This window comes from Triplophysa rosa, linkage group LG4, assembly GCF_024868665.1.
Source record: "Triplophysa rosa linkage group LG4, Trosa_1v2, whole genome shotgun sequence".
Lineage (NCBI taxonomy): Eukaryota > Metazoa > Chordata > Actinopteri > Cypriniformes > Nemacheilidae > Triplophysa > Triplophysa rosa.
In genome coordinates, this window is record NC_079893.1 from 29,091,982 (window position 1) to 29,108,500 (window position 16,519).

A 16,519-nucleotide genomic window follows, 5' to 3' on the forward strand; every position below is an offset into this window, starting at 1 on the left:
TGTATAATTCTCACAATTGTAATACTGTGGTCAGTTAATTAGAGTACTTTATGTAGTTTAATATTATTTATTTGAATGAATTAAAAGAGCCCTTTCATGCCTATTCTTGAATCACTTAACTAATCAAGGTTGATGTAGGATATAGAAAGTAATTAGTAATAAGTAACTAAATACTTTTTGGAGAGAGTAATTTGTACAGTAATCTAATTACACTTTTGAATATGTAATTAGTAACTAGTAATTAATTTCTTTTTGAGAGTAACTTACCCAACACTGGTCCAGTGTCTGTTGAATTTTCACAAAATCAAACCTCAGGAGTGACAAAGTCATCCAACAGCAATGTCAAAGACTGACAGCATGACAAGACGCATGAAAACTGTGAGAAAAATCCAGGTCATCACTTTCAATTTTACCTTTCCTAAATACATGCACAAATATTACTTTTCAATTGTTTAAAAGTGAATATAAACTTGTTTTCTGTGTAGTTTGTGAGGTTTGAAAAACACAGAGCATCTTTTCTGTTATTTTGACCTGTTTATTTTGAGAAGCTAAGAGAAGAAACACTGCCTACTGTATATTTCTAGAGCTGTCACAATATCAGTGCATGAATATATTGGCCTAAAAATCATGATAAATAACGATTTATTTATTAATATTGCAATAATATAATGCTATCGAATTATCTATCTATATATATATACAGTATATATATTTTTTTGTGCGTGTGTTTTTTTCTCTTTTTTATGAATCGCATTTAAAATAGGGGTGTAAAAAGCTTCAAGTGTGGTCTGCACGCGTGCGTACAGGGTTCCCTTTCTGTCGGTCTCTCGACGTTGTGTCGAGCCGACAGATGGGGTTCGCTCTTGAGAACCTATCAACTTCTGACTAGTTTAGAAAAGGCCAATGAAATTGGCGAATGAAATTTGCATGCCGGACTCCGCCCCCGGATATCCGGGTATAAAAGGGAGACGGCGTGCTGCATTCATTCACCTTTTGTTCTTCGGAGTCGTCACACTGATCGACTTCGAGACTTCAAACTCTACGCCAATTTACTGCTGGAATCTTACGATGTGGTGCAGCGGACAGTCCCTTCCTGCAGCGACTTCCCCTAGGCGTCTCGGCAGTGCCAGAAGTGTTCGAGTGTTTTTCTCTAAAAGAGCAAATTTCTCCAGCATGGCATGTCCCGCTGTTCTCATGGGTGCAACACACTCATCGAGCAGGGGGACGGACATGATGTCTGCTTCCAGTATGCTGGGGCAGACTACGGCCCTGCCATCCGCTACGGCAAGCAGCGAGGGTGATATGAGGGTTACTGTGAGCATTAATCTGCCAGCCACTGGCTCACAGACCGTTCGCACCTCGTCTCGCTCATCTGACCGTTCCCCAGGAGACGGTCCCACCGTCTTGTTCCTCAACCACGTATTCGGACACGATGCGTGATGATGAGATGTCTCTTGCAGCATCGGGGGGTGACGTACTGCCATCCGACTCCGACGATTCCTCGGGCTCACTCCCTCGGGGGGTCGAGCCCAGGAAGAAGCGGACGTCGAAATGTCAGCCATGCTTTCCCGGGCCGCCGTGACCGTTGGGTTGCAGTGCCCGCACTGCCTCTCCCAGCACTCGCGGCTGGCTACCTGGTGCCTTGGACTTGAGCGCGGCTCCTAGCCACCCCCCGTGGGGACGATGAAGCAGATCAAACCCCTAGTCCCCCTGTCTCGGTTCCTGGGAGGCTGGCTTTGGCTTCCCAGGCCTTCAGGTTGGCTAGGGAGGACGATCCGTCTCGGCTACACGATCCAGTTCGCCAGATGGCCGCCCAAGTTTCGGGGCATCCTCTCTACCTCAGCAGAGGCAAGGATGCGCCCGTGCTTCGGGCCGAGGTCGCCACCCTTCTGGCAAAGGGAGCGATCAAGCCCGTCCCACCAGCCGAGATGTTCAACGGGTTCTACAGCCCGTACTTCATTGTCCCAAAGAAAGGCGGGGGGCTGCGCCCCATCCTAGATCTGCGTGTCCTGAACAAGCACCTACACAAGCTGCCATTCAGGATGATCACGCAGAGGCGCATCCTGACGTCTGTCAGATGTCAGGATTGGTTGATGGCAATCGACCTGAAGGACGCGTACTTTCATGTCTCGATCCTCCCTCGTCATCGGCCGTTCCTGCTGTTCGCTTTCGAGGGGCGGGCATATCAGTACAGGGTCCTCCCCTTCGGTCTGTCCCTATCTCCACGTGTCTTCACGCAGATCGTGGAAGCCGCCCTCCTTCCCCTCAGGGAAAGAGGTGTGCGGGTACTGAACTACCTTGACGACTGGCTAATCTTGGCACACTCACGAGATCTGTTGTGTACACACAGGGACCTGGTGCACCGGCACCTAGATCAGTTGGGGCTACAGGTCAACTGGGAAAAGAGCAAGCTCTCCCCTGTGCAGAGCATCCTCTTTTTCGGTATGGAACTCCACTCTGTCTCCATGACAGCGCGACTGACTACAGAGTGCGCCCAGTCAGTGTTGAACTGCCTGAAGCTTTTCAGGCAGTCAGCGGTCCCCCTGAAACAATTTCAGAGGTTCCTGGGATACATGGCATCCTCGGCGGGGGTGGTCCCCCTGGGGTCGATGCACATGCGACAGCTCCAACACTGGCTACAGAGTCGGGTTCCTTGGAGAGCGTGGCACACCGGCAGCAGGCGTATGGTCATCACGCCTTTCTGCCGACGCACCCTAACCCCCTGGTCTCCCATGACCTTCTTGCGGACAGGGGTCCCCCTAGTGCAGGGGTCAAGGCACGTCGTGGTGATGATGGATGCCTCCCTGCAGGGTTGGGGTGCCATGTGCAACGGTCACGCAGTGTCGGGGCAGTGGATGGGCCCCCGCCTGCGTTGGCATATCAACTGTCTAAAGTTGTTGGCTGTGCTACTTGCACTGAGGAGGCTACAACCTCTCGTGCAGGACAAGCACGTGCTGGTCCGGTCGGACAGCACAGCTGCCATGGCGTATATCAATCGTCAGGGTGGCATTCGCTCACTGCAGCTAACACGACTCGCCCGGCGCCTCCTCCTCTGGAGTCAGCAGGTGATCAGCTACCTGCGAGCCACACACATCCCAGGCGTCCTGAACCAGACAGCTGAGGCGCTCTCTCATCAGTCGACGCCTCGCGGAGAGTGGCGACTCCATCCCCGCGCAGTCTGGCTCATTTGGGAGCAGTTCGGCCAGGCACAGGTGGACCTGTTTGCCTCCCCAGACTCCACCCATTGTCCGCTTTGGTACTCCCTGACCGAGGCACCCCTCGGCACGGATACCCTTGCGCACAGCTGGCCGCGGGACAAGCGGAAGTACACCTTCCCCCCAGTGAGCTTCATTGCACAGACCCTGTGCAAGGTCAGGGAAGAGGAGCATCAAGTGGTACTAGTTGCGCCTACTGGCCCAACCGGACTTGGTTCTCAGAGCTGGTGCTTCTCCCCAACTCCCCCCTGGCCGATCCCCCTGGTGAAGGACCTGCTTTCCCAGGGGAAGGGGCACGTTACGGCATCCCAGGCAGGCCCCTGGAGCTTCCATGTCTGGACTCCTCAAGAGAGACTGGAGAGTAACCTCTCCCCCCTCCACACTGGGAGTGTATGTAGCCGCTACGGCCGCTCATCACGACCCAGTTGCTGGGAAGCCTCTGGAACAGCACGACCTGGTCATTAGGTTCCTAAGGGGCGTGAGAAGGCTACCGCCTCATCCGCGCTCCGTACCCTCTTGGGTGGGTGAACCGGTATCAGCCCGCGTCCTGCAGGGCAACATGTAGGACCGGCAGCCGGTAGGGCGTACGCCTGCGAAAGCCCTTCCTCTAGGGGGATCAGCGGCTAATTACACCTCCCTTCTTTCCCCACTGGGTAAAGAACAGGCATTCCTTCCATCACTAAGCACCTCCTGGGGGAAGGCTGGGCAGAGCAGCCCTGCCCCCTTAGGCCGGGTAACAGTTGAGTTATCTACCACATAGCTCTAACCGGACCTAGTGCTCCAGACGTGGTAACCCCCCCCCGTGGGCGGGTCCGTCTGATGTATCCTCATGAATGGTTCCCACCTCAGCAACCCATGACCTCCCTAGGTGGACCTACACCTTGCGGTTAACTGCTTCAGTCCGCACGTTTTCCCATGAGTTCTCCCCTGATGGTGAGACCATGTGGTGTCTCCACTAATTCCTCCCTACGGTAGGTAGTGGTCTCTGTAGTGTTTTTCCCCCAGGGGGAATAATGCTTACCCAGTGGCCTTTACGGTGCCTGGTGGCTTCTCGCTGTTAGAGAATCAAGGCCTCCACCCGTGACGGCCGGTGGCAGGGGCCTCCCACCTTTTCTTCAAAAGCTCTGGGACCCCCTACCTCTCCACTGGACGTTTACAATTTCGCGCTAGCGCTCACGTCTGACTCGCCCAGGCCAGTCAGCGTCGCTCCGCTAGAGATTTTGACAGAGCTGTGGCATTTTCCATAGGAACCCCATCTGTTGGCTCGACACAACGTCGAGAGACCGACAGAAAGGGAACGTCTTGGTTACGGATGTAACCTCAGTTCCCTGATGGAGGGAACGAGACGTTGTGTCCTTCTTGCCACAACGCTGGCCGCCCGCCCGCCGCAGCGGTCGAGGGATGCTCAGGCTCCTCAGACCAAAAAGGTGAATGAATGCAGCACGCCATCTCCCTTTTATACCTGGATATCCGGGGGCGGAGTCCGGTATGCAAATTTCATTCGCCAATTTCATTGGGCTTTTCTAAAGTAGTCAGAAGTTGATAGGTTCTCAAGAGCGAACCCCATCTGTCGGCTCGACACAACGTCTCGTTCCCTCCATCAGGGAACTGAGGTTACATCCGTAACCAAGACGTTTCTGTTACACAAAATGTTACGAACCTCTCTTGCCTCTTTACGCTGAAATAAATAACTTGTGTTTGTTTCGGAATTGAATCAACTCTCTTGGGTTTATCGGAATTCATTCTGTGTAACCGCATCAATGAATGTTAATTTAGTTGCTGGTTGTTATCAAAGCTTTTGCCCCCGCTCTGAAACGGAGCTCGTTTGAAATGGGAGGGAGTCTGTGATGGGCTTTTGTACAAACATTTTGTTGAATACATAATTTATTGCTTTGCTGGGAAGAACTGAGATGGGGGAGAGCATAGAAAACATCTTATCTGTGTTTAAAAAAAAGAGAGAGAAACAAATCATTTGCATTAACGTGCTGGCTTCACGTTCGCGTCCTTTTCATTGCCCTTGTTGTCAGAACACTTTCAGACACATTGTGTGCCCTCGCCTGTGATATCTGAGTTGTTTTGTGTCAGTATTACCAATAGGTCTTGTTTGGTTTGGTTTGGATTGCAGTGATTTGGTTTTCATTGTGATCACTGGCTGCTTTTAAGATCAATAGTTGTTTCCAAATGGCATTTTAGCTGACGCTAGCACATTGTCCCAAGCTTATCGAAAGGTTTCTGACCAATCAGGCGCCCCTGGGGACCATTCTCTCATCTTAAGCCAATTGTCAATCAGACCTTAGACACCGCACAACTGTCTTTACGAAAATCAAAAGAGAGCAATCTTTTAGAGCACATGCATGGATATAATACAACACCGCGGGGAAATATGCATGTGCGTAACGTATTTGTCATGTCAGTGAAACGATGGTAGAATTCACAACACAGATGCACATGTGAAATCACAGCCGTAAAGCGTTTTAAAGCAATCTATATGAAACTGTGTTGAAAGAACATTTATGGCACTGACATTGTGCCGTTAGCTCCTTAGGAGAAAATGTGTGGGAGGTGTGTGTGTTTTACATAAGATGTCGATTTCATCTTCCCAATCTGTATAAAATATATTTTTCAGTAGAACTTGCTGGTAAATATGTGTTATGGACTTTTGGAGCACAAAATGTATGTAAATGTATCTGTATATGGCAATCTCTATTTTGTGTGTGTGTGTGTGTGGAGGAAGGTTCATTTGAATAGTTGCTATGGAAACCAAGTGCTGTTAAAATGAGAGGCAGAGCCAAATAGAGCATCTTACTTTCTCCTCCCTCCCTTGTTCATCTAGCTCTTGTTCTAATCTTCTATCTAGTGCTTAACTTCTAAATTGCGAGCTTCTCTTCGCTTACCTCCTTTTAATGCAGCGATTATTAGAACGCTGTATTTTTTTCGTCGCTCTCATCTGTTTCGCATCTCCATACTTTTCCATTGCACGCTTAACCGTTCCCTCTCTTCCACCCACTCTGTGTCCTCCTCCGACTCTTCTCTCGTCTGTGGCAGAAGAGAGCTAATTCACAATTAGCGTGTGTACCTGCAATTAGCACTGACAAACCTCCAATAATTAGCCTCGTAAAGGCAGTCTTCCTCTTTCAAGCGTGTTGGCTTCTTTCATCTTTTTGTCCTCCTCTTCACCCACCATGTTTTTTCTCTCGGTTGTTCTTTGGTCGTTCTTTAGCGTGTTTGAGAAATGCCGTTGTTTAGGAACAGGCACATACGCACGCGAATACTAACTAGTGTCACATTCGCTAATGACTAACTTGTTTTACACTTTTGCTATTGAAAATTTATCAAATTACGACAAGGGTTACGAAAAATCATCTGTGAAAAAAAAAGAATGAAAAAAGGCAACTGAGGTTTTGTGAGGAAATGTTAAGACCATCTGCTGACTGCCAGTTACAGTGGAGCACAAATTCACATAACTTTTACATACAGTATGTGTGCACAATGTATTGGTCCACATATAATCCTGCCAACAGTTACGATTACTATTGCTATGTATTTTATAAAAATGAGTAATTGTATCAGCGATCTCTACCGATATCGATAACCGATTATTTAAGAGTGATATCTGCCGATATAGATACCGATTCTGAAGATCAAATTAATATTTCTTAACTTTCTGAATGTAATTAATTCATGTTATGAACATTAAACTGATGATGTTTCTTAACATTTTTTATAAACGGAGCACAAATTCATTGCATTTTCCTGCCCTCTTTTGATTGACAGGATATATCGGCCCTGATCATCGGGTGTTTTTAAGCCGATAGTGTGAAAAATTGCTTTTATCGACCGATACCGATAAAACATATCAGACATATCGGTGCATCTCTAGCTGTTTCCTTATCTCTTTGTGTGTTCCATATTGTGAATAGCAATATAGAAGAAAAACTTTACAGTTTTGTAGTTTATATTGTATATTAGACCTCAAACTAGCACTTGATAACATCTGGAATTGCGTCGTTCAAATTGCATTTAGCAGAGATTCTGTTGCATCTTTTGCATATTTCCTTAAATGAATTGGGCGCTAAAATTACGTAGATGGTGTGCGCAAATATACGACGCTATCAGTGAGTACAGTTCATTTTTAGTTTATACCCTATGTGTGTGTATGTGTGTGTGTGTTTGAGATGGTGTTTGCCAATAAATCAACCCGTATCTTACGCTGTCTAATTGCATTTGGTATTCAGTGTACACACACACACACACACGCACGCACACGCACACACACACACGCACACACTCACTCTCACTCACTGTGCTTCACACTCAAGGTCTTTTGAACTCATTTAAAAGTGCATGTAGAAGTATGTGGGTTTACAAAATTGTTCCCAAAAGCTAGCTTAATCTGACAAAACTTCCTTTTGGGATCATCACAGGTAAAAATAAATGAAATAGAGTAAGCTTTGGTGTGTCCTCATTAAGGGTAAATGTGTGTGTGAGGGGATATGTTAACTGCTGTAAGTGACCCCATTTTCCACGTCTGCCTATTGTTCTATGATTTCTGTCCAACATATGTTAATCATTAAGAAGCCAGACCCTCAAAATAAGGACAACCATGTAGGTCTTGGGTCAGTCTTGCGTGTTGCAAAAAAGTCAGTGTATTTTCATAAAGTGAATTCATATTTCAGACTAAACTCTGTTCTTTTTCCTTCTCTCTTTTGTCTGTCTGTAGGGACTGTACCTTCACTCCTCCGCCATGCTTGTCAGCCTCTACCTCTCTTCTTCCCCTTTCTCCGATCGCCGCGTCCTGTCTTTCGTCTCCCTCGCTTCTTCCTCCAAACCACCCCTCTCCCTTGCGCTCCTCCTCCTCGCTCTCTTCTTCTTACCCACCTGCGAGTCTCGCCGTGGAGGCGGGGGTGCAACCCCAGTCGGAGGTATGAGCGGCGGGGACCGCAGCCAATCGATAATCAGCCCTCCGCATTATCCTCCGCCGGGAGCCAATCCAGTGGCTCCTCCGTTGCCACCAAAGTTTGCTCAAGGCCTTAGCATCGCAGTGATCCTTGTGGGAAACTCCAGCGAGGTGTCGCTCTCTGAAGGTCTGGAGAAAGAGGACTTTCTACATGTCCCTCTCCCTCCTAAAGTGGAGCTGGTCACTATGAACGAAACGGACCCTAAGAGCATCATCAACCGCATCTGTGCTTTGATGTCACGGAACTGGCTCCAGGGTGTGGTGTTTGGGGACGATACCGATCAGGAGGCCATCGCTCAGATATTGGACTTCATCTCGGCTCAGACGCACGTCCCCATCCTGGGTATCCGGGGAGGCTCTTCCATGATTATGGCCGCCAAGGTACGAATCGCACAACACACGGGCTCTGTTCCAAAAAAACAGCAACCTAACCAGACAGCACCTGCACGGCTGTCAAGCAAATTTATGATGCCGTATATGATCATTTGTTTCGGCCAAATTTAAGGTAGTCATACATTTCTTGGCTGATTCAAAATCCCAGAATGCATTGCAAATAGCTTGTCCAAAAATAAACTGAACATGGAGAAATGAAGTGCCTATGTAGAGTACTTCAAATGATAAGCAGTCTCTTGTAAGTATGTTGAATGTGCAATCTTTGGAAAAAACTCCCAAAATTGGAATGCTTGAAATTCAATAGTGCTTTGTGTTCTCTGCACCTTAGGTGTTCAATTATTCAAAAAAACTTTGGCTTATTTTCACAAACATAAGTGCAACACTTTCTTTTTTTATTTTTAAAGCTGGAATATGTAACTTTTGCCTCTTTATTGCCATCTCTGTTTTGTGTTGCAGGTTACATACTTTTCCTTACTTGGGTTGAATTTTTAGTGAAATCATTATCCAACAGCTCAAATTAGATTCATTGTGAGTCAGAATAAGGAGACCGTTTTTTAATAACCGTTTATTTTTTTACCTCAAAACGTACAGATTGCAGCTTTAATTATAATTTGCACAGTTTCCTAAATTTTCCCCCAAATGTAGTTGCCATTCTACCTTAAAGGGTGCCTGTCTATGTACAGTAGACAGCAGACAATAAGGCATCTCACCAGGGTTTGGAACAGGGCCATCATCTCTTTCTATCTCTCTTGCTTTAACGTTCCTTCTGTTTCTCCTGCAGCTTTTTGCTATAGACACTTACACGAATGCATGTGAACACACATGCAAAAACAAATACACATTTCCCCCAAGGTCAGAGTTGTGTAGCAGGCTTGTGCAAGTCAGCGGAAGTCTGAACCACTTGAAACAGATGTGGGCTGAACTCACAGATCCCTTTACTGTCACTGTCCGTGCCGTCATTAGCTACCTGCAATGGCTTCATTAACACGTGTGTGTTTATGAGAGGAAAAACTGGAGGGAAAGACAAAAAGAAATAAAGGCTATGCAGATCTTTTAGTTTTTTAAACAATGTTTTTTTCTTTTCTGGTGAAGAAAAAGACAAGTGTGAGGGAGACAGAGTAAGGGAAGAGAAGGAAATGTCAGAGCGACTTTTCGTAAATGCCACACAGTAAAAAAACAAGAGTCAAGTACATTAATTTTGTCATCTTGTCGAAAAGGAAAAACAGAACGGGACGATAACTGCAGACACTCGCAGTGTTAAATACACTGTGCAAACAAATATTACCTAGACTTTTACACAACATTCTCCGTCTTTTCACAGCTGCACGCATAATCATTGCCGTCCCAATGAGACCCATGTTTAAACAGTTTGCAAAAGCTCGGTACACTCCGTATTCTCTGGGTGTAATTTCGGTGGTAAATCCGCGACCTCTTTCTTAACTGCCTGTATTGTGCAGGTATGGCTTGGCGTCATGTATAAAGACACCACTGATCCTATTACAGATTGCTCTTTATCTCCAACACGTCCAGTAAATATGCTTCGCAAATCTGCTTGATGTTTTGATTGTGTTCAATTTAGTCTTGGGGGAATTTGTAACTATTTTATAAGGAGGCTAATTCGTATGAATTCAAGTGTTTTTTCTAATAATCGTATTTTTGGTTGTGTGATTAACATCATCAAACAAATTCATAACAATTAGCAACCTTGTAAAATAGTTACGAATTTCCATGAGATCAGGCTTGCGTGTTAAGATCTGGATTAAAAAAACATTCTTCTAATTGTCAGTCATGCTTCATATGAGCTATAAATTGTCTCTTTTCACTGCCTTTGAATTGTCAAGGCACACTATTAAGAAATGAATATTTTAATACATGAGATGCAACATACTGCAGTTACTTGAGATAATGATTGAACTCGTTTCTTCACTAAGTGCGCTTCTAGCCGCTCTTTTGAAGCAGTGAGGAGATGTGTTGGGACAGCTACAAATGTATGTAGAAAAACAACAATCACGTCAGTCTCAAAAACAACTCATTTGCTACTTTCCAAGCACATTTCCTAAACGACAAACAGTTGACTCAAAAAGACAAGTTACAATATTAACAGCCCATCTTGTTTTTGTATCCATTGCTTTAGACAGACGAAATTGTAAGGTCTTTTTATATTTTTTCAAGTGCGCACCATTCAACCATGTCATGTGGTTGTGTGGCCAGCAGCAAGCCGATAGTAATTGCATAATGTAATGTTAAGGTTATGTTATTGGTTCAGAACTAAATTAGCTACATTTTGAGAAACATTTTGAGGCGAGATGTTCCAATCAATACGGCTATATAAAAGAATGGCCATGTTTTGGTTACCTGTTCCTTCCAACTGAATTATGTTGAAATGTAATATCAGCCAGTCGAAAGAGACTTAAGAGGAGCTCATAAAACTAGAAAGGATTACGAAAGGATTTCTGAAGACTTGGGTTTATCAGTCTAAAGTCTGCCAGATGCTTTAAATTGTGGAAATTCTCTGCTGCCATTTGTGGAAGTGGGCATCCCACAACAATTACTGTAATTGCACACTGTGTTAAGTGTTAAACAAGGTGACATTTTCTCACCCTTATATCATTCCAAACTTGCATGAATTTGTTTCTTATACAGAACACAAAAGAAGTTATTTTGAAGAGTGTTGGTAACCAAACAATATTGGAGCCCATTGACTTCCACTGCACACACAGTCACAAAACCATTCCTAGGGCCCTATGATTTCCGCGATGCAGAATCCAGGCTTAAAAATGGAATTTGCAGTATAACAGGAATGGCACGGAATCTGGCAAATGTATCACTTCTTTAACCGAAAGTAGCGCTAAATAGCTAACAAAATGCAAATTGTGCTATGAATAACGTTAGGATTATTCAGATGCGGTTTAAATAATCTGCTTGTTTTGCATGTCTGTATTAAAAGTGGTTAGATTGCGTGTACTGCACGTGTAATGCTCGTATGGATCTTTCAACTGCATTGAAGCTACTGTCAAGCAACCTTTGCAGCGACCTGTCAAACTAAAAGTGCGGTTAACTTGAATAAGTTATAACACCCACATTTTACCACACCATCCCCCTTAAAAAGTATTAGTATTTACTTTAGTAAATGGAAGATGTGTGCTCGTAAAATTATAAAAATAGTCCTTATTTAAAAAAATATTACTTTATTAAAAATAGTACTTAAACTTCAGTAGAGCTGAAAACAAAAGAAAAAAGAAAATGTACTGGTTTATTAACATAGTTAAGTAGTCCACTGTAGGTTTTTTGATATACAGTAGTTTATAAGTGAATACTATAGTTTACTGAAGTCTTTTTTCATGTGGGCAAATATTGTACAGTAAAAAACGGAAAACACGGAATCCATAAAAATAAAAACGGAAAAAATGGAATTTTTATTTGAAAAATAAAACGGATTTCATGTCTACATTTGCCTACATTTCTCAAAATATCTTCTTTTGTGTTCCACAGATAAAAAAATCATATACAGAATTTGAACAACATGAGGATTCAACTTATGACAATTTTATATTTCGGGTGAACTGTTTCTTTAGGTGTAATTTCCCCTATTAAAGTTGAATGGATGTAAATCGTCTTGGTTACGGATGTAACCTCAGTTCCCTGATGGAGGGAACGAGACGTTGTGTCGAGCCGACAGATGGGGTTCGTCCCTGAGAACCAATCGCTTCCGACTTCTTAGAAAAGGCCAATGAAATTGGCGAATGAAATTTGCATGCCGGACTCCGCCCCCGGATATCCGGGTATAAAAGGGAGACGGCATGCCTCATTCATTCACCTTTGTACTAAGGAGCCTGAGACCTCTCACGACTGCTGCAGTGGGCAGCACGTGTTGTGGCAAGAAGGACACAACGTCTCGTTCCCTCCATCAGGGAACTGAGGTTACATCCGTAATCAAGACGTTCCCTTTCTGTCTGTCTCTCGACGTTGTGTCGAGCCGACAGATGGGGTTCCTATGGAAAACGCCACAACACTGTGCCCTGTCACAATCTCTAGCGAAGCGACGGTGACTGGCCTGGGCGTGTCAGCCGTGAGCACTACTGCAAAATTGTAACCTACCAGTGGGTAGGTAGGGGGTCCCAGAGCTTTACTTGAAAGGTGGGAAGGCCCCTGCCTTCGGCCTCACAGGCGGCGACCATGTTTCTCTAACAGCGAGAAGCCGCCGGGTACCGTAAGGCAACTGGGTGAGCGCTACTTCCTCAAGCGGGGGATGCGCTACAGAGACCACTTCCTACCGGAGGGAGGAGTTTAGTGGAGATACCAACATGGTCTCACCGATGGGGGAGAACTCATGGGAAGAATGTGCGGACTGAAGGAGTTAACCGCGAGGTGGAGGTCCACCTAGGGAAGGTCATGGGTTACCAAGGTGGGAACCAATCATGAGGATACATCAGACGGAACCGCCCTGCTGGGGGGTTACAACGTCCAGTAGCACTAGGTCCGGTTAGAGCTATGTTGTGGATAACTCAGTTGGTACCCAGCCTAAGGGGCAGGGCTGCTCTGCCCAGCCCGCCCACAGGAGGTGCTTGCTTAGTGATGGATGGAGTGCCTGTTCTTCACCCAGTGGGGGAAGAAGGGAGGCTAGTTTAGTACGCTGACCCCCTTAGGAGAAAGGGGGGAAGGTACTGTCATAGGCGTACACCCTACCGGCCGCCAGTCTTGCCTGATGCCTGCAAGACTCGAGCTGATACCGGTTTTACGCGGAGGCTGTAGGACCTCGCGAAGGTGATGGGTGTAGCCCAACCCGCAGCTCTGCAGATGTCTGCCAGAGAGGCGCCTCGAGACAGTGCCCACAAGGAGGCTGTACTCCGTGTGGAGAGAGCTTTCACCCAGTGGGCGTGGGCAATCTTAGGACAGGCACGCCATAGTGACGGCGTCCATGATCCAGTGCGCCAATCTCTGTTTGACACAGCCCTCCCTGCTGATCTCCAAAACAGACAAAGAGCTGCTCAGAGCTCCTGTGGCTCTGCGTGCGGTCCAAGCAGAGGCGTAACGCGCGTACTGGACACAACACAGATGGGGTTGGGTCTTCCTCCCCGGTGGGGAGCGCCTGTAAGTTCACCACCTGGTGTAGGGGGAGTGGTGGGAACTTTGGGCACGTAGCCGGGCCGGGGTCTCAGGATAGCGTGAGAATCACCGGGCCCGAGTTCTAGGCAATCTGTGGACACGGAGAATGCTTGTAGGTCCACTACGCTCTTGAGCGCCATCCAGAGAGCCGTCTTCATCGTGAGGTGAGAAAGAGCGGCATCTCCGAGGGGCTCCAGGACCGCATCAAGGTCGCAAGAGGGTACGGAGCGCGGGTGAGGCGGTAGCCTTCCCGCGCCCCTTAGGAACCAATGATCGGGTTCTGCTGTCCTAGAGACTTACCAGCAACTGGGTCGTGATGAGTGGCAATAGCGGCTACATACACGTTCAGTGTGGAAGGGGAGAGAATACTCTCGAGTCTCTGGAAGGACAGCACGTTCCCAATCGAGCAACTCTGCGGGTCTTCTCATCGAGAAGAGCACCAGGATGAGAAGAGGCACCACTTAGAGGCGTATAGCCGCCTAGTGGCCAGGGCCCTAGCCTGAGTGATGGTCTTAACCGCCGCAGGGGGTAGGCCACTCAGGATCTCCTCATCTCGTCCAGGGGCCAGACATGGAGGTTCCAGAGGTCTGGCCTGGAATGCCATAACGTGCCCTTCCCCTTGGAAAGCAGGTCCTTCGTCAGGGGAATCGGCCGGAGGGGAGCTGTCGTCAAGAGCATTAGCTCCGAGAACCAAGTCCGGTTGGGCCAGTATGGCGCAACTAGTACACTTGATGCTCCTCTTCCCTGACCTTGCACAGGGTCTGTGCAATGAGGCTCACTGGGGGGAAGGCGTACTTCCGCTTGTCCTACGGGCAGCTGTGCGCTAGAGCATCCGTGCCGAGGGGGGCCTCGGATAGGAGTACCCTAGCGGTCAATGGGTGGTGTACAGGAGGAGGTGTCGGGCGAGTCATGTTAGCTGCCGCGAGCGAACGCCACCCTGGCGGTTGAATACGCTACGGAAGTTGTGCTGTCCGACCGGACCAGCACGTGCTTGTCCTGCATGAGAGGTTGTAGCCCCTTCAATGCGGGTAGCACATCCAACAACTCTAGGCAGTTGATATGCTTGCGCAGGCAGGGGCCCGTCCATCGCCCCAACAGTGCGTTCCTGTTGCACACGGCACCCCAACCATGCAGGGAGGCGGCTGTTGTTGCCCGAGAGGGACCCCTGCGTAGAAAGGTCATAGAAGATCAAGGGGTTAGGGTGCGTCGGCAGAGAGGCGTAATCTCGAAACTCGACTCTGTAGCCAGTGTTGGAGCGGTCTCATGTGCATCAACCTGAGGGGTATCACCACCGCCGAGGATGCCATGTGCCCAGGAGCCTCTGAAATTGTTTCAGGGGGACCGCTGACTGCTTGAAATATTCCAGGCAGTTCAACACTGACTGAGCGCGCTCTGTAGTCAGTCACGCTGTAATGGAGACAGAGTTGAGTTCCATACCAAGAAAGAGGATGCTCCGCACAGGAGAGAGCTTGCTCTTTTCTCGGTTGACCTGTGGTCCCAATCGATCTAGGTGCCGAAGCACTAGGTCCCTGTATGTACATAACAGATCTCGCGAGTGTGTCAAATGAGCCAGTCGTGAGATAGTTTAGTACCCGCACACCTCTCTCCCTGAGGGGAGTGAGGGCGGCTTCCACGATCTTCGTGAAGACTTGTGGGGACAGGGACAGACCGAAAGGGAGGACTCTGTACTAATATGCCTGACCCTCGAAAGCGAACCGTAGGAACGGGCGATGACGAGGGAGAATCGAGACATGAAAGTAAGCGTCCTTCAGGTCGATTGCCAAGAACCAACCTTGACATCTTCTGCGTGAGCATCCTGAACGGCAGCTTGAGTAGGTGCCTGTTCAGGGTACGCAGATCTAGCAACCCCCTTTTTTGGGGACGATGAAGTACGGGCTGTAAAACCCGTTGAACATCTCGGCTAGAGGGACGAGCACGATCGCTTCCTCACCAGAGGGGTGGCGACCTCGGCCCGAAGCACGGGAGCATCCTTGCCTCTGCCTGAGGTTTGGAGGATGCCCGAAACTTGGGCGGGTGTCTGGGGAGTTGAGGCGGGTGACTGCGGGTGACTGCATAGCCGAGACGAATCGTATCCCGTAGTCACCGTGACGGTTTGGGAAGCTCTTGTCAGGCTCCCAGGGACCAAGACAGGGAGGCTAGGGGTACGTTCTGCTTCATCGACCTCCCGGGGATGGTTCGATGGCTGGCAGTGCGGATCCCTCGCCGTGGGGGGGCCCCCGGTGAAGAGATCAGCTCTGCTGTTTTACCTGCCTGGCGATGATGTAGCACAACGCACCATCGATTGAGAGTGCATAGGCTGATGATTATCCTCAACATTGGGTCTTGCCTCAACGTTGAGTTGCCGAACACCGTCCTGTAGAGGGTGAGAGCGGCTGTGATAAACACCCAGAGAGAGAGAGAAAACTCTTAGAAGTGGGCTGTTGGGACGGTGCAGGAACCGTCCCGGATCGACCAATCAGTGAAGGAATGGCTGGGGTCGGGCCCGAAGGTATTCTCAATATCCCTGGGGTCTTCCCATGAGGGCCGCTTCGGCTTCCGCCGTGGCTGCTGATGGGGTGGTGGTCTCCTCTTCGATGTCTTCTTCCGGGGGGCCGCCTGAGTGGGGGGCGCCGAAACTGGAAGGCGTCGAAGAGGACCAGGGCTGCTGGGAAGCAGACTGTGCACGGGATCTTGACGGCCAGAGAGCGGCCAAGTCACGGCGGGGGAGGATATCTTGATATCCTCTGTCTGCTTCTTTACTGTCGAGAACTGCAGCTCGACAGTATCACCAAACAGCCCCCCTTGCAAGATGGGTGCGTCGAGAAAGCGGACTTTCTCAGCGTTACTC

At 48.1% G+C, this 16,519-nt stretch overlaps 1 protein-coding gene across 5 annotated transcripts in view; it reads left to right on the plus strand.

Moving 5' to 3' along the window:
• The window catches only part of grin2bb (glutamate receptor, ionotropic, N-methyl D-aspartate 2B, genome duplicate b), a 95,296-nt gene that overhangs the window by 9,599 nt on the left and 69,178 nt on the right, over nt 1-16,519 (plus strand). For all 5 annotated transcript variants that reach the window (XM_057332494.1, XM_057332496.1, XM_057332497.1 and 2 more), the window contains exon 3: nt 7,936-8,553. In XM_057332494.1, the coding sequence (XP_057188477.1) occupies nt 7,936-8,553 (618 nt within the window). The remainder of the gene's footprint in view (nt 1-7,935; nt 8,554-16,519) is intronic.